Below are 23,960 nucleotides of genomic sequence, written 5' to 3'. Positions count from 1 at the left end.
CCTGAAGTTGATGTTCACTAGCACCCTGAGACTTTCTTTATTCCATTCTCCCTAGTTCAGCTCCTCTCCTCTTCCTGGCCCAGGATCCAAGCCAGGATTTCACATGGCGTTTAGTTGTTACATCTCGTTATCGACAATGTTAGTTGACATTGACTTGATTCCGACTCATGGTGACTGCATGTTTACAGAGTAGAACTGCTCCCTAGGCTTTTCAAGGGTGTGACCTTTCAGGAGCAGATCTGTAGCCTGACTTCTGAGGGGCCTCTGGGGAGGTTGGAAAGCCAATGTTTGGGCTTGTAGTCAAGTGCCTAACCGTTTATGCCACCCAGGGACTCCTTCCTCTCCTCTTTCAGGCTCCACACCCGGCCCTACCCAAGTTTTCTCACTGCCTTAATCACAGGGAGCATCTTCTGAGCATGGTTTATCCAGGACTCCTTGGAACACCTTTCATCCAGGACTCCTTGGAACACCTCCAGTGTAGGGAGGGCTCGGGACATGCCCACGCCAGGACCTTTGCTTTACACAGGGCAGAGATGTACCCCTTGCCCTTGAGGAGCTCACAGTTAAGGCAGCCAAGACCTTCCTCAAAGAGACTGGAGCCTCCTGGGACAGACTCATCAAGTGGAGTGAAGCTCCAAGCAGGATAGAGGACCTCAGAAGAGGCTGGGTGATGCTTATGTGCTGTGTCCATCTACAGATGTCCTTGGGGAGCCTGTGCCCAAGAACAGTTTCACGATCCCTAGGGGATGAGAGGACATGGGAGGGGGACAAGCATTTTTTACTCTAATACTTTTGTATTTGTTTTAGTGTGGACCAGAAGTATCCACACAGTGCTGCCATTAATATTTCTTTAGGGCAAGGCCAAAGGAGTCCATTGGCACAAACGGATTGCACTTGGTTGCTAACTGAAAGGTTGGCTGTTCAAAACCATCTAGTAGCACCAAAGGAGAGAGACCTGGTGATCTGCTCCCATAAAGATTACAGCCTAGGAAACCCTATGGGACAGTTATGCTCTGTCACACATGGTTGGAATTGACTCCACAGCACCCGACAACAGTAATAACAGCGCAATAAAAAGAGTCCATTTAAACAAAAAGATTAAATAAATAATTGTAAGGTGGTGCCTAGGATGTGGCAAAATGCATGCTGGCGTGTGATGTTTGGAGCACACAGCTCTTGCAGAAGTGCCCATACTTCCTGGAAGCGACAGACACAGCCCTGAGTCCGGCTCTGTGGACTGCCTGTGTGGCCCTGTAAGATGTGTGCCTTTTCCGAGCTGGTTTCCTTGCTCACAAAGCAGAGAGGATAATTGCTACTTTGTGGGATCATAGTTAAAATTCAGTGCAGTCACAGTGCACACAGGACATGAACATGGAGACCCTGATGTACATATTTCACAGAAGCCCCATGGGACTTTGAGAGACCCAGGGGTCTGTAGTGTAGCTGCCCATGGCCTGGGCAGCAACAGGAGATATCCCACCATTGAGCTGGTCAGAAGGAGAAGAAAATCCTGATGATCCCTTAGCCAAGAGAATAATAGCTTGATGGATGATAGCACATGAGAGCCGCTGTCCACTGTCCTCATTCTTCTTACTCAGGGAATGATTTGGAAGGAATCTGACAACAGTGGTTCCTACAAATGAGTATGGATGGAGCCTGAGCAATGCTATTTTGTGACTACTCTTGTGACTTATCCATCCATCCATCCATCCATCCATCCATTCATCCATCCATCTATCCATCTATCCATCTATCCATCCATCTATTTACAGATCACCAAGGGCTATCAAAATGAATGAGACACAAGCTCTTTTCTTGACAGCTGAAAATGGGCCCTGACTGCAAGGAAGCAGCAAAGCCCCAGCACCATCCATATACATGGGCACTGTATTGGTTCCCTGTTGCCGCTGTAACAAATGAGCACGTACTTTGTGGCTTAAACAATTTGGGTTTATCATCTTCTAGTTCTGGAGGTCAGAAGTCTCACTGGGCTAAAACCAAGGTGTTAGTAGGACTGTGTTCCTTCTGGAGGCTCTAGAGGAGAATTTGTCCTTGCCTTTTCCAGCTTCTAGAAGCTACCCACATTCCTCGGTTAATGGCCCTCTTTCTTCTCCGGAACCAGCAATCTAAGCATCTGACCTCTACTTCCGTCATCACATCTCCTTCCCTGACTCTTCTGCCCCTCTCTTTCCCTTACAGTGGCTCTTGTGACTACAGTGGGCCCATCTGGACAATACAGGATCATCTCTCCATCTCAAGATCCTTAATCTAATCACACCTGCAAAGTCCCTTGGTCACAGAAGAAAACATATTCACAGGTTCCAGGGATTGAGATGTAGACATCCTCCAAAACCAAATCCACTCCCGTTGAGTTGATTCCGACTCATAGTGACCCTATTGGACAGAGCAGAACTGCCCCATAGGATTTTCAAGGCTGCAAATCTTTTCAGAAGCAGACTGCCTCATCTTTCTCCCATAGAGCAGCTGGTGAGTTGGAACTGCCAACCTTTTGGTTAGCAGCCGAACACCTTAACCACCGCACCACCAGAACTCCTGTAGACATCTTAGTTGTTGTTGTTGTTGTTGTTATGTGCCGTCGAGTTGGAACCGACTCATAGCGACCCCTCCTTGGGTTTCCAAGGCAGTATCACTATGAAAGTAGATTGCCCCATCTTCCTTCTGAGGAGTGGCTTATGGTTTGAACCACCAGCCTTCTGGTTAGCAGTCAAGTGCCTTAGGCACTATGCTACTGTAGACATCTTAGAGGGGTCATTATTCTGCCTCCTCCAGACACCAGTTCACAAGCTGCTTGATTTTCTCCAATATCGCCTTGCAGCTCAGGTGCAGAAAGGGAGAAGATGGAAGGTGAGACTGAAGAGAGGTTGGGGCTCTTTCAGAAGGGAAATGCTGAAAAGGAAAGGGGCCCAGGAATGAGTGTACTTGCACGGGTGGTATTACATGGCAACTTCTCATGGTCTAGGTTAGTCAGGATGGCTTTGCAATTAAGAAGGGTGATATATTGGGAGAGAATGTAGGATCATGGCCCTGAATGGCTCAATGGGGTCAGGGAGCAGGTGGAACATTCAAGGTTGTGATCAATGAGGAGGACAATGGCCCTGAAGATCCCAAAGCTGACCAACTAGAAGTGATGACAAGGTCCAGATTGGAGGTGAAGGTCAGTGCTGCTGGAAAGGTCACAGAGCTGTGAGGCCAGGGAGTGTTTGGCCCATGGCATTGGTGTGGCTTTAATGTGATGGTGGTGGGACTCAGGTACCAGAGAGGCTTTAAGTAAGCGGCTGAAGTCTTTGATGAACACAAGGGAATGCCTAGAAAGAATTTTGGAAGATGACAGTGACAAAGGGTTCAGGGTGGTCTACCCTGGCCCTCCAAGGAAAAGGCTCTTCCCCAGGAGGGTGGAGGAATAAAGGTTTGGAGATGCCAGTACCCCCCCACCACCTTTCCTACAGTTGTGAGTCCAAGGATATGAGTTCATAACCTGCTCTGACCACAGACTTGTGTCCTGAGGTTGCATTGGCCTTTTGTTGGAAGCTGCAAGTTTAAAAATATCTGTATCAGTCATATCTGCCCCAGCCCTCCTCTGGGTTCTAAGGCCGCTCAGATCTTCTTTCTCCCTTCCCACCCCCGCACCTTTGGGACTGAGCACAGGCCTGGGCATCCAGGAATGCTATATTAGGAACCTGGGCAGGAACCTATGCAGCCAGAATGAATGGTTTCCATGGGGAGGACAGAGGGAAGCAGTGTCTTGGGGGGAGAGCCTGTTATCATTTATTCCAAGAGGGGAGGGATCAATGAGAAGGGTAGAGCAGGGGGAGTTCCCAAGAGCACAGTGAAGATGGAGGATGGAAGGGAGGTTTGGTGAGTGAAGAAGAAGCCTAGAGCTAGGTGAGGGTGAGGGTACTGGGGAGACTAGGAAGACAGATTGTATTTTCCAAGAACGGCAATGTTTCCACTCCCACATTTTCTTCCAGAGACTTGCCACTCCCCACCAATTCCCCTTCTTGAACTTGAGTGGGCTTTTGACTGCTCTAACATTTAAAGGAGTCCTGTGGCACAATGGTTAAGTGCTCAGCTACTAACCCAAATGTCAGTGGTTCAAATCCACCACATGCTCCATGGTAGGAAAGACTCGGTGCTCTGTTCCCATAAAGATTACAGCCTAGCAAACGCTATGGGCAGTTCTACTTTGTCCTATAGGGTTGCTGTTGGGTCGGAATTGATTTGATGGCGCACAACCATTATTAAAGTACAGTAAGTCCCTGGGTTATGGACTACTCATACTTGCCACTTAAGGTTATATAAATTTTTCCTCACTTTGAAACTGAACCAACCCTTACTCGCAGAAAATTCTTCATCACAATCACCTTCACTTGCTGCACTTTTAAATCATTGGAACGGCTTCAAGACTTTTCTTTCACTAAACCCGCTGCCATCAAGTCAATTCCAATTCATAGTGGCCCTGTAGGGCAGCAGAACTGCCCTATAGGGTTTCCAAGACTGTAAATCTTTACAGAAGCAGACTGCCATATCTTTCTCACATGGAGTGGCTGGTGGGTTTGAACTGCTGACCCTTTAGTTAGCAGCTGAGTACTTTAAGCACTGTCCCACTAGGGCTCCTTTCTTGCAACAAAGTAAGGCTAAATATAAGAACTGTATGCACCTTTTCCCACTTACCTACAAATTCTACTTAAAGACACACGTAGGAATGGATCTTGTTCATAACCTGGGGACTGCCTGTACAGTGGACTTGATGTTATGTGACTTCCAAGATTTCTGCCCAGTTCTCTTGCTTTGAAGACACCCTTGGAACCCAGCCCCCATGCTGCGAGGAAGCTCAAGCCACCTAAAGATTTAGGCTGAAAGCTGGATCTGAGGTCTTGCCAACTACTGGAAGTGGGAATAAATGAGCTTATAGATAATTCTAGCTCCCAGTCATTGAGATTTCTGGCTAAGGTCCCAGACACTGTAGAGCTGAGATGAGCCATCTCGGCAGGCAGAATCTGTGCACGTATTGAATGGTTGTTTGACGCCACTGGAGTTCCCAGGGGTGCAGATGGTTCATGTGCTCAGCTGCTAACCAAAAAGTGTGAGGCCACCCAGAGGCACCTCAGAAGAAAGGGCTGACAATCCCTTTCAGCCTTGAAAACCCCATGAGCACAGTTCTGCTCTTCCATATAGAGGGTTGCATGCATTGGGGTTGACTCTACAGCAACTTTTTTTTTTTTTTTTTTTGGGGAATGCCACTAAGTCACTAAATCTGGGTCAATTTGTTACACAACCCCATTACCTGACACACTAGGGGATTACGTTGTTGGTGGCTGAGAAGATGAGATGTGAACCTCGTAGAAGGAAGCAGCCTCCACCTTCCAAGAAGAATGTCATGTGAAGCAGCTTCTGGGGAGGTAGTGAGGACAGGGAGAGTGTTATCACTGAAGCCCAGACCCAGAGCGTGTAGGTAGAAGAAGTTCCGACTGTGTTTGGAGGTGGACAAGGAGGTCTGGCTTAGTTCTAGTGCTGCTATAATGGAAATACCACAAGGGGGTGGCTTCAGAAAACAGAAATTTATTCTCTCACAGTAGAAGGCTGAATTCAGGGCACTGGCTCTAAGAGAAGGCTTTCTTTCTCTGTCATGTCTGGAGGAAGGTCCTTCCTTGTCTCCTTTAACATCTGTGGACCTGGCATTCCTTGCAGATATCCAGATGTCTTGGCATCAATCATGCCCTGAGTCTATGAAGGGATGGGACAGCACAGGGACCCTGGGTCCAAAGGACACACCATGCTCCTGGCTCTTCTTTCTTGGGGATAGTAGGTTCCTCTTTTCTGCTTGTGTCTCTTCTTTTAGCTCTTACAAGATAAAAGGTGATGCAGGCCACATCCTGGAGAAGCTTCACTCAGGCTGTGACCTGAGTAAGGCACTTCATCCCACCCTAATCACCTTACCACTGATCGGCTGATCACATCATGGATATAATCACATCATTAACTAACTGTCAAATTACATCATTATACAACTGCTGAACCACCAAGAATCATGGGTGAGCCAGACTGACACATGCTTTTTGGGAGACACGATTCAATCCATGACAAGGTCTGATCTCTTCCTCGGCCTCTAGCACAAAGCTGGGGGCAGAAGTTTATAATGACACATCACTAGATTGTCATGAGATGCACTAAGAGCCCTGAGCATCTTTGGTCCTGCTTGGACATCCTTTAAGATTGGGGGTCAAAATGATCCATGTCCAACATCAGGTCATTGGTTAGATAAATGGTGGCATCTCTGTTTTACTAAAACCAAACTCACTGCTGTCAAGTTGGTTCCGACTCATAGTGACCCCTTCTTGGGTTTCCAAGGTGGTATTGCTACGGAAGTAGATTGCCCAATCTTCCCCTCTGAGGAGTGGCTGGTGGATTTGTATTTTTGGTTAGCAGTCAGATGCCTTAGGCACTATGCCACCAGATCTCTGTTTTATGCAGCCATTAAACATTATGCCTTTGAAAATAGATGTGGAAGGTTCTATGGTGAACAGAGTTGAACAAAGGCAGGGTCCCAAGCCACCCCACCCATGTTTGGCTCCATGGACATGTTGGCCAGGCCTATCTCTTGGGTACGGGGATATTGGTTGATGCTGTTTCCTTTCACTTTTCTGTTCAACCCCCTACCCCAAGGTAAAATGTATTACTCTTTTAACTAGGAAAAAAAAAGGGGGGTATTTTTTCAGAAGAGACCTAGGCACTGTGATTTGATTTGTAGGTTCTAGGGATCCTACAGGAGTTAAGGTGTCTTCCAGAATGCCTGTCAGAGGACAGCAGTCAGGAGCAGAGGCCCCTCCAAGCCCCCTCTCCTGCAGCTGTATGCACAGGAAGTGGGTTCACAGCTCTGTTTGACCGCAGACCTTCTGTTTCTGAGGTTGTACTGGTAGTTTTATTGGAAGCTACAAGTTTAAATATATCTGTGTCAGGTGACCTGCCCCATCTCCCCTTCTGGATTCTAAGGTTCCTGAGCAGCCCCTGTCCTCTCTTCTCTGGGCTGGGTGGTCAAGGGTGTTGTATTGGGAACCACTGTAGGAGGTAAGGCCATGTGGCTGGTTCTTCTCTCCCTATTCCCTGCAGGCATCCTCCCTGCCTCCACCCCAGGCCACCTCTGTGCCAGCTTCTGGGGCTCCACGGTAGGGACCCAGGACAGGGCCCCTCCTGGCTGCAGCCAAGCTCCCAGGGCACCTGAGTGGCGTACAGCCGGCCTGGAACTGGGAAAGCCCCAGTGGGTTTGGAGGTTGCTAGGGTCTGCAGAGAGCTGTCTGTCTACCACTGCTGCTACCATTCAACAGCAGGCACGGAACATGGAGGGAAGAAGTGAGTGACCTGATGCAGCAGGAGGAGCGGTGGCAGGCGTACCCGTGGCAGCTGCCGGCTACCAACCAAAGTGCAGTGGGCACAGGCAGCATCTTCTTGGGCTGTTCCAGAACAGTCCATTTGGGGAAACTTCTTGAGTGCTGTCGTTGCACACTCTCGAGCACTCACTCAAACACCAGTCGGCAAGCTAGGGACCGTTGGGAATGCTTTCCTGTTGGAAGTTGGATTTGCTCCCCCAGCATTCTTGGCAGGGGCGGTTACATTCTTCATTTGGCAGAGGAGGTGGGGCTCTGAAAGTGGAGGAGCTGGGATTTGATCTCAGGTCTTTCTGGCTCTCAGCCACCTCACTGCAGCTGCTGGGGTGTGGGCGGAGGAGGACGCCACAGAGCGGTGAGTGCCCATGTCAACTTGGGTCAGGTTTCCAGGGCTGTCCTCCGCCCGCCTGTCTGGTTTTATTCCAACAGAGTTCTGTTCCCAAACACGGTGACAGATGCTTCAAGGAGTGCCCTCCCCCCACACCCATTCAGGATGGGGTGGGGCACTTTCCCATTTCCTTTCCCAACTTCCAACTTCTGTTTCTGAAACCATTGGCTCAAAGGTGAGAGGGGAAAGGCAGAAATCGAAAGTGTTGCAGGGAAAGAAAATATGGGAAGAAATGCATGAGTTTTCCTAATATGTCAACAGCCAAGATACAACCACCACAAACATGCTGGATGACCTTGCACAAGTGGCAGCATCTTCCTGTGCCTTAGTTTCCGTCACTGCAAAACCAGGCGAGGGCAGGGATTCTCGGCCTTGGCATCACTGACATTTTGGATGGACCGTTCTGGGAGCTCTGGTAGCATAGAGCCTAAGGCACTTGACTGCTAACCACACGGCTAGTGGTTCAAACCCACCAGCCACTCCTCGGAAGGAAGATTGGGCAATCTACTTCTGTAGAGATACTGCCTCGGAAACCCAAGGAGGGGTTGCTATGAGTTGGGTCTAACTCAACATCACATAACAACAACAATTCTTGGATGGGGGTGGGAGATGGGGCTTCGCTGGGTATTGCAGGATGTTTAGCAGCATCTCTGGCCTCTACCCACTGGATGCCATTAGTACTAAACCCACTGTTATCAGGTGGCAATCCCCACTGGGTTTCCAAGATAAATCTTTATGGAAGTAGATCACCTCATCTTCCTCCTGCAGAGCAGCTGGGGGGTTTGAACTGCAGACCCTCTGGTTAGCAGCCAAATGCCTTACCCACTATACCACTAGAGCTCCTTGCCTGTAGTATACCCCTCCAGAAAGATCTCACCCTCAGTTGAGAAATCCAGGGCTAGCAATATCTCCCTTCGATAGTAGCTGTGAAAATGCTCCAAGAATATTTATTCATTTCCTTCCTTCCTTTCATTCTTCCTTGTATCCACCCTCTCGTTCTCTTTGGGCTTGCTTCCTCTTCTATCATGAAGACGTCCAATGAGATGATCCCTAAGGTACATGCTACTCCTGCTGGTCATCATGTTCACTGATTCTGTGGGTCTTGTTTGGGTCAAGGTATGAGCCTGGGCCTGCTCCTCCAACCTGGGAAGAGGTAGCATTGCTCCATTTGAGCAGAGGACACCAGATACCACATTGGAGCTGAAGGAGGGACTCAGAACATGGGAGGCTGATGCAGTTACAGAGAAGCAGTCACTTCCAAGTAAGCCCTCCAAAAATACTGGGTTGAGGAGAGCAAAGGAGGGAGGTACCAAAAGGCATCAGCCATGAGCTGAGACTGGTCAGCTGTTTTCCACACTCTTTGCTTTTTCTCCTGGGCTGAATTACATTTCCCATCTTCCCTTGCACTTGGATGTGGTCATGTGATTGAGTTCTAGCCAATGACATTTGGGAAAGTCACAACTTCCTGGTCATTAAATCTTCCAAAAGACCTTCTTCCCTCTCTCCACCTGCCTGCAGGATGTCGTTGCCCAGAGCAACCTTGGATGCTGTGGCAGAGCCCCACAGCACGAGTGTCTCAATCTCTGAGGGACTGTGGAACATAGCACACCCCCTCCAGTCAGTTGGACTAAGGATCAAATAAACTTCTGTAGTATTAAGCTATTATCTGTTATTGTGGGTTGTGTAGTAAGTCTACCCTAAGTAACACAGGTAAAGGATAGAATGGGGATTTCTGGGCTGGAGGGGGCCTCTGATTAGCTTGGACATCCATTTCTGTCAGTTCTTGTGGCTCTAATTCTGTGAGTTACGGACGCTGCACTTTGAGAAACCATGTCACAGAAAGCAGACTGCCACAGAAGTGTACCCAGGATGGCTGCAAAGCTCAGTCTGAGCCAGAGTTTCCTGGGGCTAAGAATAAACCAGAGACATAGAGGTTCTGGCACAAGGAGCCAGTGCTGGGGAGTGCTGGCTCTGGGCTGGCCGAGCGGGGAGCGCAGAACTGGGCCAGGGGTCAGTGGGTGGGGCCGGGCAAAGGCCTCAGGACCTGGTGACTCCACATGTCTGGGAACATCAATTTCCTCGGGAGCCCATCTCAGGCAGATGGACAGAGGGTTAAGCAGCTAGGCAGATTGTCCAGCAAAGCCATGAGTGATTTCCATGGCCACAAGAGCAGACTTCCCTGCTTCCAGAGCTTTCCACAGAGGCCAGGAAGGAGAGGCCCTCATGAGCCCAAAGTTCTCTTGAAGGAGACTCAAGGGTCTTGTGTCTCATAGTTCCAGAGGAGTGATGAGGCTGGTGACAGCTGAGACCATCAGTGGCAGGACTCTCAGGGAGAAAACACATGGTCTTAGTACTGAAAGAAAGGTGGGCATGTAGTTGCATGAGAAGATTACATGAGCTGAAGCTTGGACAGACTAGGGAAGGACACAGATTATCCCTCATGCTGCCAAGAGGGAGAGGTGATGTTCAGCCAGTGCCCACCTGCAGGAATGAACCTGGTAGTTTACAGCTATGTCTACTATGACTGGTATCTGGACAGCGTTTTCAGTATCGCTCACATCAGATGTCTCACCTTGGTCTCCCTGGGGTCAGGGGCAGTGGTGGCCATTGTCCTGCTTATTTACTGGGGGCTTCAGTCCGGACTATGGCCAGAGGTAGCCCGTTTGACCTCTGCTCCGTGCTATATGCTCCCATCCAGCTTTCCCAGCCAATCAATTGCTGTTCAGTTGACCCTAACTCATGGTGACTCCTGTGTGTGAGCAGAATTCTGCTTCATGGAGTTTTCAATGGCTGATTTTTTGGAACGAGATCACCAGACCTTTCTTTCAAGGTGCCCATGGGTGGACTCAAACCTCCAACCTTTCAGTCAGCAGCCTAGTGCATCAAGCGTTTGCACCACCCAGAGACCCCTTACCAGCCATAAAGCTCACATTTTGATACTCAGGCACCAATACCCATTTCTTCATTATTTCAGAATGTGGAAGCAGAATTAGTGGGCTTCCTAGAAAGCCCACCAAACAGCTTAAGGCTGTTCTGTTCTGAAGACAGGCCTGGCTTTCTCAGCTTCCCAGACACCCACACCTGGGAGGGAAGCTTGTCTGTCTTTTGGCCACTCATGAAAAGACACCTCAAGCTACCACCCAAGAGTCTAAAACAAGCCAGTGATACTGGGAGGTGGCCAGTGACCCAGATCAAAGCCAGAGAAGTTTCCTCCAGAGAAACCTGACTGACCAGCATAGATCCAAACACTTTCCTTCCCTTCTACCCCCATTTCTCCCAGAGAGTCCCCAGAACCAGGGACATTGTTTATCCTAAATGTCCACCAAGGCTTAAAGGGTCTCCAGGAAGAAAACATTTTTTAAATGTTTTATTTAATTAAAAAAAAAAAAAAAAAAAAGACAGAACTAACAACCCAAAACCAGTAGTAGGTACAGGATTCACACGGTGCTCAACTGGCAAAACACAGGGGCTGGAGAGAGCCATGGGTCGGGAGAAAGGTGAGAAGGCAGGTACAGACCACCACGTTCCCCCCACGGGTGAAAGGCCTGAGGCTGACGGCAGGCAGCAGGGAGTCAGCTGCGCTCCCTTGTTCCGGGGCAAGCCTAGGCTGAGATGCAACGAGAAGGAGAGGTGAATGCAGGGGCAAGGGTCTTGCAGAGATTGGGATGGCCACGGGAGGGAAGACTGAAGGCCCGAGGGCCCGAGGTGGTTCGGTTCCCTGCTATTCTATCCCTCTTTGTCTCTTTTCCCCCTTCTTTCTACTCTTTCCTGGTCCTCAGAGTAGGTCCTGTTTTCTCTGCCTGGGGCTGGGCAAGAGGTAGGATTCATTGGAACACAGCTTTCTCTCTGATGTTCTAGAACCTTCTGGGGCAGTGAGTGAGGAGGTGGCCTACCTGGAAGAAACAGCAAGGCTGCCTCACTTTTTGGGAAGGAACAGAAGAGAAGTCTTGGGGCCTGGGTGAGTACTGGGTCTACAGCCTGCATTCTCTCCTTCAGCCTCGATATCCACTGCCATTGACTTGGTTCTGACTCACAGCAAGCCCATGTGTGTCAGAGGAGAACTGTGCTCCACAGGGTTGACAGTGGCTGTGACCTTTCTGAAGTAGATGACTAGGCTTTTCTTTCATGGTACCAAGATGGACTGGAACGACCAACCTTTGGGTTAATAGCCGAGTGCAACCCATTTGTGTCAGCCAGGGACCTTCAGCCTGGATGAGATGGTATCATGGCACTGGTGGTGGTGGTGGAGGAGGTGCGGAGGGCTGGGGAAAGAGGGGAAGAGGTTGGCCTACAGCAAGGGCAGTGACAGGGATGGACCCTGACACTTCAGCCTTCTATGCTGTGCATGCTTGGAGACACCACCATACAAAACCAACCTCAACAGGAGGAAGGGGTTTTGAGCAAGCACAAAACGGCCCTGGCACACCTCACCTCAGCTCACCAGCACACAGGGCAGTCCGGTGGAGGTGGGACATGGGGAGGATCTCCTGGGTGCAAAGGAGGATGGGATTGACAGTGATGTCATCACCAGACAGAATGGACCCATCTGAACTCCTAGGGCCCGATCTGCCTGTGGGCTTTGTGAGCAGGGGGCTGAGGTAAGAATTTGCTCATCGCTTCTAAGTACAACAGTTACTGGGGTCACAAATGACTGTTCAAAATTGGATTAAGAAGTCTTAAAAAGTAAGAAACCATTTATCTTTAGAAAGCACGCATTTTATATAAAAAAGGGTAAGCTCTGTGTCCAAGAGAGTTTTTCTTCTGAACCTGGACACACTTCCACTTTCTTTGCTTTAAGAGGAAAAAAAGATGGTCAGGGGGCGGGGTGGGGGAGTGAAACCCTGAAGCCACTTCGTCAGTTCCAAAGTGCTGGAGTGGGAAGCAAAGCTGGGCCTGCCCTTTCTTTCATCCAAACTTCCTCCCTTGAGTCCTTTCAGGTGGTAGCAGAATAAATTACAATATTAGGAACTGGGGGAGGTGTTACTGCTTTTTAAGTTGAGAAAAGGAATGTATCTTGCTCTCCTGGCATTTATTTGCAATAAATCCTGCTTAGTAACCACCTAGGAAATTATTATTATTATTTTTTGGTCACTCTTCATCCTCAGTTTCCCCCTTCCCCCACCCATTTTTTTTTGCACAGAGGGTCAGGCTCCTGCTGCCAAACTCCTGTCAGAGGATCCGCTCCTCCCTTCCGCTCCTGTGACAGGGCTGCTCCTCAGGCAGCCATCCTCGAGCCTGTGGAGAGGGACACACAAGAGGCCACGTGGCCCCCTTTCCTCTGACCAGAGGAATCCCCCAGACTCTCGAGTACAGTCAATGTGTCCTTTCTCTATGAGGTGGAAGCTTCCAGAAGTAGACAGAAAAGCCCGGCAGCACCCACAGCACCTGGCCTTTACCTCACACCCAGGCCTTCCAAGGTCCCCTCAAAGTAGGCCTCAATCGCCTCAGGTTGAGTCAAGCAGCCCCAGGACAGCATAAAGGCCAAAGCACCAGCTGGCTGCAGGGCTTTCTCCTCAGAATCACTGTGTTTCGACACCAGGCCACTGCCAGAGAGAGAGGAGAGAGAGGAAGATCGAGAGGCAGAGAGCGAGCTTCGGTTTCTTCAGTCCTGGTTCCAAGAACCGCAGGTTCAGAAAGCAGCTGACTCTACAGTCCAGAGGCCTTCCGGTGGCCCAGCACCCAGGCAGGGAGGGAAGGCCCTGGAATCCCATTCTTCTGGCAGGATTTGCTTCCAAGAGGAGAGAATGGCTCAATTTTGTTTTCCCAGGTTGGCCAAGGCTACGGAGCCTCAGGAAAGCTCTGGGACCTCCTGGGAGGTTCCAGAGCCGCGAGGGATCCAAACACCCTCTGTAGGATAGACTCAGCCTCTGGCTTCTGGCACCCCACCTCCAGTCTAAGCCAGCCATGACAGTGTCTGGGGATCAGGGGGTTTGGCTTCAGTAAACTGTCCATCTGAAGGAGCGTGGTCCTCCTGTTTGATGCAAACAGCCATTCTGGGAAGAGGCCGGTGTTGAGAGGAAGGGCTGGCGGCTCAGACGGGGGTGGTCCGCCGGTTGAGCATGCTGATGTGGAAGCCTTCCTTCAGGTCCTGCTGCAGAAAGTCGTGCACCTGCAGGAAGCTGGCCTCCTGGTCGGGGCTGTAGCTGGCGGCGGTGGTCACCTTGAGGGGCTCCCTGGTCAGCGTGTACATGGACAGCTCGCCCATGGGGATGGCCCCTGTGATCTTGAGGCCCACGGGCGACGCGTCCCTGGAGGGCGAGGCCTCGGTGGAGCGGGAGCTGGAGCGTGATCGCCTTCGCCGGTACCTGTAGCTTGGCATCCTGGCGTAGGGAGAAGAGGAAGACGCCTTAAGGAACTCCCGCTTGGTCTTAAACCTCAACTCTTTATTTTTCTCAATGTAAATGTTCACAGCCAGGACACCTACGGTCTCAGCCACAATGAAAGACAGGGCTCCAAAGTAGAACGACCAGCCGTAGCTGTAGTGGTTTTTCTTGTCTTCGTCTCTCTTGTCACTTGGGTCGCCCGTGTTGCTGGAAATGTACACGATGATGCCAATGATGTTGCTGAGGCCTGAAAGGGAAACGGGGTGGGGTGGGGGTGGGGAGGCAGAGGAAGTGGGGGAGGGGGAGGAGGGAGGAGGGAGAGGTTAGACCCTCAGCTGGACCAACGGGGAACAGGAGGTTGGAGGAGGGGCCTGTGGCCTTCTTCACCTTGATTTATTCCCCACCTTCTTTATTCTGGTTGTTATTTTACTTATAATTAATTACTTTTAATTGGGATAATATAGGGCAGATTCCAAAGGATGTAACACAGCTCCCGTGTCCTAGCCACCCAGTTCCCTTCCTGCAGGCACCCAGTTACCTTCTTTCTTATATCCTTCTGGAGACACACAAACACATGTGCACACACGTGCACACACATGCACACACGTGAAAGTGTACACCCATATTTCTTTTTCTCTTTCCATGCTATTCTGGCCCTTACTGTTTCTTCTGACAACACATCTGGGAGATGGTTTTGTATCAGGACGTGAAAGGCTGCGTCCGTCTTTCTAATTACACGCGCCATCCACCGTATGGGTGTCTGACTGTCCGCTATGATTTGAACTGTGTTACGTCCCAACCCCTGTACCAAGGAGCCCAGGTGGCGGAGTGGTTAACCAGTCAGCTGCCACCCTAAAGGTCGGTGGATTGCAGCCACCAGATGCTCCACAGGGAGACCTAGTGATCTGCTCCCATAAAGATCACACTGCCTTGGAAACCCCATGGGGCAGTTCTACTCTATCCCAGAGGGTCACTATGAGCTGGAATCAATGGCATTGGGTGACCCCTGTATCTGTGAACATGGCCTGGGTTGGAGATAAGATCTTTGAAGATGTGAGTTAACATGAGGTCATACTGGGGGTGTGTGTTGTGATCCTAAACCGTCATGAGTGTGTCCTTAAGAAAGAGGAGAAGAGACACAGGAGGAAGTTCACCATGGACTTGGAGGCTGACAGCCCTTGGCACCTGGAGCACCTAACACAGTCTGGGTTAATGTGTGGTGTTGGCTAGTATAATTATTCTTTCCTTTCCTTGGGAAAACAAACCCCAGGACAGTATTCAAATGTCACAGCAGGGACTTCCTTAATGGCTCACACCTTGAGAAATCTGATGGCTTATTAAAGGAGGCGGGTGGAGAGGGGAAGAGGAAGAAGGAGAGAGAGTGGGGTGTGTCCCTGCCCGCTGCCCTCTGCTCGGCCCCTCTGCCCTGGTCTGGCATCACTGACCCCTGCACTGGGCTGAGGGGAAGAGGAGGGGAGGATGCTGGGAAGCTGGTGAGGTGGATGGTTCCTGCTTCTTGACAAGTGGAGAACGAGAGCAGGAGCTGCTGAAGGAGACCCTGAACACAGGCGTCCCTTAGCAACACACACCCAGAATACATACACACACACCACACTCCTCAGACACACACTCCACACTCCTCAGACAAACACACAGCACACGTACACACACACTGCTCCTCAGACATACACACTGCACACACATCACACTCCTCAAACACATACATGACCCACATACACACACACACAACTCCTCAGACACACTGCACACACACACTACACTCCTCAGACATACACACAACACACATACACACACACAACTTCTCAGACACATACACACTACACATACCACACTGCTCAGACACATACATTACCCACATACACACACAACTCCTCAGACATACACACTGCACACACACACTACAATCCTCAGACACATACATACCCACACAGAAACACACACACTTAACTCCTTAGACACATATACTACCCATATACACAGACACACACAGACATACATACTATACACATAACACACCACACTCCTCAGACACATATTACACACACACAAACTCCTCAGACACATACACCACACATGTACACACGCATCACTTCTCAGATACAAACACCACACATGTACACATGCATCATACTCCTTAGACACATACACTACACACATACATACACACACACAAGTTCTCAGACACACAATACACATGTACACATGCATCATACTCCTCAGACACACACATTACACACATCCAGACACACCCAGACACACACACATCAATATGCACATCTATTCATTGGTGTAGGAGAGAGAATACAGACCTGGGACTAGGAGCCTGACTCTCTGACTGGCTATGAGATTCTGAGCCAGACCTTTGAGTTCTTTGTCCCTCAATTCCACAGTGGGAACAGAAGTCATGTCCCTTTCCAAGAGAATCCACAGGGACAAGACAAGATGGTGACGAGAATCATTTATAGGGACCTGGGGCTCTGGTAGCATAGTGGCTAAGACACTTGCCTGCTAACCAGACGGCTGGCGGTTCAAACCCACCAGCCACTCCTCGGAAGGAAGGTTGGGCAATCCTACTTCCGTAGTGATACTGCCTCGGAAACCCAAGGAGGGGTCGCTATGAGTCGGGTTTGACTCGACGGCACATAACAACAACAACAACAACAGGGGGGCTGGGCACTGTGCTAGGCCCTTTGCCTGACCCCAGCAAGGGCGGTACCATCACCACCATGACTGGCATTATCTTTATGGCCACCATGGGGATTCTCGCACCATTTCAGGCTGAGGAGACCTGGCACAGAGAGGTGAGGTAACTTGCCTGGCCAGCGGGGAGCAGAGCCTGGCCTGGAGCTTAGGCTGGCCTCCTCAGACCAGAGCAGTTCCCCTCACCAGTCTGGTGCAAGAAAAAAAGACGCTTAGAAAGCAAAAACTCTGGTGGGAAGGGACAAGGAGCTGTGATAAGAACTGAAGAAACAATTGCTGAGCTTTGAAATTTATTTTGCATTTATTTACTGGAATGAGGCCTAAGAAGTCATGTGGCTCCTGCCCTTCCTGACAGAGATCCCTGTTGTACTTTTATCTGAACACCACGTGTGCGGCCAGAACCTTCAGGGTGTATCTAGCTGAGTGCCAACATCTCAATGATCCTTCCAGAGTTAAAACTTTGTCCCGGCAGTTGTTCCCCTCCATACTCTCCCAGCAATTCAGGCACCTTGTTCCTATACTGGACTGTGTACCGACTGGCTGAGAGCCACCAACTGGACACTTACCAGCTGTGAGCCCACCTCTGCCTCAGATTTTTGTCACGTCTGCAGTCACAAGCCACACATTTAATGTCTCTGCTGAAGGTCAGAGGGGTTGACAGCGCTCAACCGCTGTGCAGTGGTTAGCCATGCAGTAAGGTCCCTGGGTAGCATAAGTGGTTTGTGCTCGACTGCTAACCTAAAGGTTGGTGGTTTGAACCCACCCTACGGTGATCTGCTCCCATATAGATTACAGCCTAGAAACCCTATGGGGCAGTTCTACTCTGTCACGTGGGGTCACCATGAGTCGGAATCAACACGACAGCAATGGGTTTCGCTTTTGGTTTTCAGGCACATGGTATGTTAATAGGAGCCCTGATGGTGGTTAAAAGCTGAGCTACTAACCAGAAGGTCAGCAGTTCAGACCCACCAGCCACTTTGTGGGAGAAAGATGAAGCAGTCTGCTTCCATAAAGATTACAGTCTTGGAAGCCCTATGGGGCAGTTCTGTTCTGTGTTACAGGGTCGTTATGAGCCAGAGAGTCAACTCTATAACTATGGGTTTGGTTTTTGGTTGGTTATGTTACTGGGATTCATACTTCTATGGGCAAATTCTCCTGGGTTGTGCTTTTGGGGAGCAGTGGGGTGGCTCTGAAGGATGTTTGGCCCTCCTCTCAGGGTGGTTGGGGTAGTCAGGATGGGCAGGCTCTACTGAGCCCCTTGCTCTGCCCCGGGCACATTAGACTTTGTTTCTTACAGAGAAGAACCTCCAAGCCTGGCTAGGAAAAGGACCACGGCTTCAAAGACATCCCCACTGCCCCTCAGAAGTGTTACTCAGGAAAGCCCACAAAAGGATGGATCTAAGTAATGCATGACATGTTTCTAATTCATATTCACTCAGTACAGTGGCTAAGTGCTTGGCTGCTAACCAAAAGACCGGTGGTTCAAATCCACTAGCTGCTCCATGGGAGCAAGATGTGACAATCTGCTTCGGTAAAGATTGCTGCCCTACAGGGCAGTTCTACTCTGTCCTACAGGGTCACTATGAGTTGGAATTGACTCAGTGACAACTGCTTTGTTGTTGTTGTTGTTTTCTGGCCCCTAATGAGGGCTCTGTCCTCTGCAGGGAACATCTGTCCTGCACCCTTTTGCCCTGTCTTTACCGGGCCACTCCTTCGAGCCTTGGCCTCATATGACTCCCCCCAGTACTTCCCCAATTCCCCAATTCAGTCAGACTCCTCTGTTACAAGTGTACAAGGCACCTGGCATTCCTTCTTTGGGGCACTCTGCATACCTGGACTTTTCAAGTTAATTAACCAACTAGTTGCTGTGGAATAGACTCTCACTGACAGTGACCACATGTGTGTCCAAGGGGAACTGTACTCCATAGGGTTTTGTTTTGTCTGTTTTGAATTGGGACTGTATTTTTTTATTTTGGTGAAAATACACAGTCATAAGGCATTTCAACAATTTCTACATGCACAACTCAGTGACAATGAGACTCAATTACACTCTTCAAGTTGTGCAAATATTCTTGCCATCCTCCTCCAAATTGTCCCACCATCACTGACTAACACTCACTGCTCCCTAAGTTTCTCCTCTAACCTTTTGAGTTGCTGTTGTCAATCTGGTCTTACACAGATAAGTCTTTAAAAAAGCACAATGGTCAAACCGGACAGACTTTACTTATTAAGGTAAACTGTTTTTTTGGTTCAAAGAAGACTTCAGAGGATAGTTCTGGTTTAAAATTTAAAGATAATCTCAGAGCACTAGTTTCAGGGGTTCATCTAGCTTCAGTGGCTCAAGAAAGTCTGGATTCCATGAGAATTTTTAGAGTCTGTTCCACATTCTTCTCCCTTTTGATCAAGATTCTTCTATAGAACTTTGGATCAAAACAATCAGTAATGATAGGCTCCATAGGGTTTTCAATGGCTGATTTTTTCAGAAGTAGCTTGCCAGGACTTTCTTCCAAGAAGCCTCTGGTTGGACTCAAACCTCCAACCTTTGGGTTAGCAGTGGAGGGTTTAAAGTGGTCATACCACCCAGGACTCCTGGAGTTAATTGTGCATGGTGATTTTACAGGGTATGCACTCTCTGGCAGTGGGGACCACATTGCGCACTACCCCATGTCCCCAGCCCCTGGCCCAGAGCTAGCACGTAGAGGGGACAGCCAGAGTGAGCAGGCTTACCTGCAGCCACAAAGAGGATGCCGGCACTGAGGACAATGTTGTTCTTGCGGCTGTAGATCCTCCCAGCACCGATGCAGAGTCCCCCAAGCAGGAGAAGGATGGTGCTGAGGATGGGGAAGACACTGGAGGCACGCACGATGCCTAGGCCGGGCAGGAGACAAAGGCAGAGGGCATTGAGGCTGGCTGCCCCCGTGGGCCTGCAGCTCACGGCCCTTCCCCTGGATTTGAAGACCTGGAGATGTGTGGAGGGGCAGGATCCAGGGTGGGGCGGGGCAGCTGGGGCCCATGCAAGTGAGGCTCTGGGCCTGCTGTTTACTCTCCCCAGGGCCAAATGGAGGAACTACATTTGCCCACATCTGCACACATCTCACTTGGGCTCCCCTAGGTATGGGCTGTACTCCTGCCACATCAGAAGGGAGAAGAGAGCCCCTTGGGGGTGCCCAGGAGGCCATGATAGCAGTCATGAGGAGCCTGGACTGCATCAACTCACATGACACAGCCCACAATGACCTTTGGTGGCCACTGTCTCTAAAAGCTTCCGAAGGGCTGAGAACCGTCACCCATGAGAGGAACCCTGATCAGTGGCTGAAGGCACAGGCTTTGGCATTGGATGGGTCTGGGTGAGTCCGTGCCCCATCACGTGCTGGCTGTGTGACCTTAGTTAAGCCACTTCACCTCTCTACGAGTCAGTCTCATCATCTGTGAAATGCGGTTCATAATGGCACCTACTTCCTATGGTTGGGTTTGTATGTATAAGATACTTAGTACAGAACCTGGCCATAGTACGTGCTTCATAAGTGACAGCCTGTAGACCATCATTGTCTTCATCATCATCTCCATCCCCAGGATACCATGACGATGTGGAAGCTCAGGACGCACTGGTCATCACAGAGGAGGAGGCAGCTGGGAAGGATGGGGTGCCCATGGCCCAGGTGTCCAACAGACCTACATTTAACCCTTGCTTTGCCACATACCAGCTAGGTGACCAGAAACGGGTAACCCCCATGGCCACTTTGATTCCTATTTTCATGACTTGGAGATATTAGTATCTCCCTGTAGGGCTTTGAATTATGTCCCCCAAAAAGATATGTCCAAATCTTAACCCCTTGTACCTGTGAATGGGACCTACTTGGAAGAAGGGTCTTGGCAAATATAGTCAAGTGAAGGATCTCAAGATGAGATCATCCTGGATGAACCAGGAGGACCCTAAACCCAATGACAAGTGCCCTTGGAAGAGAAAGGCTGTGTAGATTTGAGACAGGCAGAAGAGGAGACAAGGACAGAAAGGAGAAGGTGCTGTACGAGGAGTGATGCCACAAGCCACAGAATGCCAGCAGCCACCGGAAGCTGGAAGAGGCAGGAAGGGTGCTCCCTGAGAGCCCCTGAGGGGAGCACAGCCCCGCCGACACCCTGCTTTCAGACTTCTGGCCTTCAAAGCTGTGAGAGAATACATTCTACTGCTTCAAGCCACCAAGTTTGTGGTCATTTATTATGCAGCCCTGTTGTTAGTTGTTGTCAGACTGGTCCCAACTCATGGTGATTGTCTTAGTAATAAAGTGCTGCTTTAACAGAAATACCACAAGTGGTTTGCTTTTTAAAAAAAAATTCATTCTCTTATGTTGTAGGAGGCTAGAAGTCTCAAGGCAGGGCCCCAGCTTTCTCTCTCTGTGACTCCTGGCTCTAGGACGTTCTCAGCACAGGGACCCAGGTCCAAATGACACGCTCCACCTCCCCTCTTCCTTCTTGATGATACTGAGTTCCCTACTCTCTACTCACTTCTCTCTCCTTTTCTTTTCTAAGATAAAAGGTGAAGCAGGCCATACCCCAGAGAAACTCCAGAGTAAGGTTACTGCATCCCACCCAAATCCCCTGACAACTGACTGGCTGATCTCATCATGGGGACAATTGCATCATCATATAACAAATTACACATTACATAACTATCAAACATCTGGGAATCATGGCCCAGCCAAGTGGACATGTAGTTTTGGGGACACAGTTCAATCCATGACAATGACCCCATATACAATAGAACAAAATGCTGCCGAGTCTGACACCATCCCACGGTCGGCTGAGATTGGATCAGTGTGATCCACAGGGTTTCACTGGTTGATGTTCAGAAGTAGGTCACCAGGCCTTTCTTCCTCATCTGTCTGAGTCTGGAAGCTCCTCTGAAACCTGTTCAGCATCAGAGCAACACACGAGGCTCCACTGACAGACAAGTAGTGGTGCCCCGGGTGGGACTTGAACCTGTGTCTTCCCCCTGGGAGACAGGAATTCTACCACCGAACCACCACTGCCCTCTACAGCAGCCCTAGGAAATGACTAGACTCTTGCTTTTATAGTAGGGCCTTAGGGGAAGTACATTCCCCTTCCCTGGTCATCTAGGGCTGGCAGGGAGGGCAGAAGGGAGACAGGGGAACATGAGGGGAAGTCTAGAGCTTGGCCTCCCCCACGTGCCTGTGGTCTCCTGGCCCAGTTGAAATCCCAGCCACAGGGACACTTGGTGGCCCCAGCCGGGGACAAGGAGTTGGGAGCACTTGCAAGCGCCAGCCTCCTCAGGCAGCTGAGTTGGTTTGCATCCTTTCAGCCTCTGAAGGCAGCGTTTGTCTCCTTTTTGTAAGCCTCCCAGTATGTGCCCTTGCTTTACAGAGAGAGATTGTTCGGGGCATGAAATGAAGCTCTTCCTGGCACCTCCTCTTTGATTCTTCTGGCTTCTTGCAACCGCAGGCTCTGGGATGAAGCTGCCTGTGTGTTTCTGAAACGTGCCCGAGCTGTGCCGACTACAGAAGCCCAAGCCAGGTGCTCCGATGCGCTTTTCTGCAGATGGGACAGAGGGGCCAGGCCAACGGGAGCATAACCCAGGGAACCCGATGCCTCTGAGGTCACTGAGGACCTGGCCTGGCTCAGAGCATCCACCCTGCCCCGTAAGTCATGTGAGCACCTGTCCCTTCCCACACAGGCTCATTCTTGAGTTCTGAATACGCAAATGCTGACTGGGCTTGTCACCGCTGAGGGATGAGTAGGGGTGAGTAGGGGTGAGGATCTCTGTCTGCCTGGAGGACAGGCACCTCCTTCTAACTCACCCTGAGGCACATCACAGACTCACAGCAGCCCCGACACCAGCACCCTGTACAGATATAATCCAACAAATGGGAAATATGGAGCCTGGAAGAGGGTGCTAAGCCCAGGACAAGGCAGATAGGACTGTTAAAGAGAACTATGGCAGCTTGGGTGTGAGGCAGTGACCACTTGAACCCTGGGCTTCACGAGGGACAGGTCCCAGCTGGCCATGGATCTGCAAGCCAGCAGGGCAATGGCAGGAGGGCCTGCCACAGCAAAAACAAAACCAAAAGCCCAGAAGTCTCTGGAAAACTTCAGAATGCACGGCTGGAAGGTTGGTTTCATTCTGGAGTTGTTGAAGACGAGGTTAGAACACACAGCCTGTGACCTGAGGGTCTGGTGTGCCACACCTGGACTGCTGAGCGGCACCTAGGCAGGGTCTCCCACAGGCAGCAGCACCGTGGAACCTTCTGTCACCTTCTCAGACACACTTGCTCTGCACTAGAATGTCACCTCCAGAAGGGAGCTTTGTCTGTGTTCTTTGTCTATGTCATGCATTAAATTGTATCCCCCCAAAATATGTATCAACTTGACTAGACCATGATTCCCAGCATTGTGTGACTGTCCTCCATTTTGTGACCTGATATAATTATCTTCCATTTTGTGATGTGTTGTAAACCCTAACCTCTGCCTGTGGTGAATGAGGAAGGATCAAACCCAAACCAAACCCACTGCTGTTGAGCTGACTTTGACTCATCCAACCCTCGAGGACAGAGTAGAACGTCCCCATAGGGTTTCCAAGGCTGTAATCTTTACAGAAACAGACTGCCTCATCTTTCTCCCACGGACCTGCTGGTGGGTTCTAACCTTTTGGTTAGCAGCTGCATGCTTTAACCACTGTACCACCAGAGCTCCTGAGGCAGGATTAGGTTATGTTAGAGAGGATCAGGTTATGTTTGTTATGTTAATGCAGGCATGATTAGGGTGGAATGTATCCTCCTTACTTAACTCACACCACCCTTGCTCAGGTCACAGCCCTGATTCCATGGAAGCGGGTTTTCCTGGGGTGTGGCCTGCATCACCTTTTATCCTTCAGTAGCACCAGGAAACGAGAGTCAGGAGCAGAATGTGTCCTTTGGACCCGAGGTCCCTGCACCGAGGACCTCCTAGACCTAGGGAAAGACTGATGCCGAGACACATGGAGACCTCCAAGGAATGCTGGGCCCACAGATGTTCAAAGGAGACAAGGCCCTCCCCCCAGAGCCAGAGCCAGAGAGAGAGTGCTGACACCCTGAATTTGGGCTTCTAGCCTCCTAAACTGTGAGAGAACCAATT

At 50.1% G+C, this 23,960-nt stretch overlaps 1 protein-coding gene across 1 annotated transcript in view; it reads right to left on the bottom strand.

The window, feature by feature from the left end:
* Positions 1–13,822: 13,822 nt before the first annotated feature.
* Positions 13,823–23,960, bottom strand: part of CACNG4 (calcium voltage-gated channel auxiliary subunit gamma 4) — a gene marked incomplete at its 5' end in the record, with an annotated part of 58,311 nt that continues 48,173 nt past the window's right edge. The window contains 2 exons of the mRNA XM_007959707.2: positions 13,823–14,361; positions 19,563–19,703. Coding sequence (XP_007957898.2) covers positions 13,823–14,361; positions 19,563–19,703 — 680 coding nt within the window. The remainder of the gene's footprint in view (positions 14,362–19,562; positions 19,704–23,960) is intronic.

Source organism: Orycteropus afer, unplaced genomic scaffold, assembly GCF_000298275.1.
Source record: "Orycteropus afer afer isolate SDZICR_OR568_19922 unplaced genomic scaffold, OryAfe1.0 scaffold00018, whole genome shotgun sequence".
Taxonomy (NCBI): Eukaryota; Metazoa; Chordata; class Mammalia; order Tubulidentata; family Orycteropodidae; genus Orycteropus; species Orycteropus afer.
This window is presented reverse-complemented; position numbering and strand designations above follow the sequence as displayed.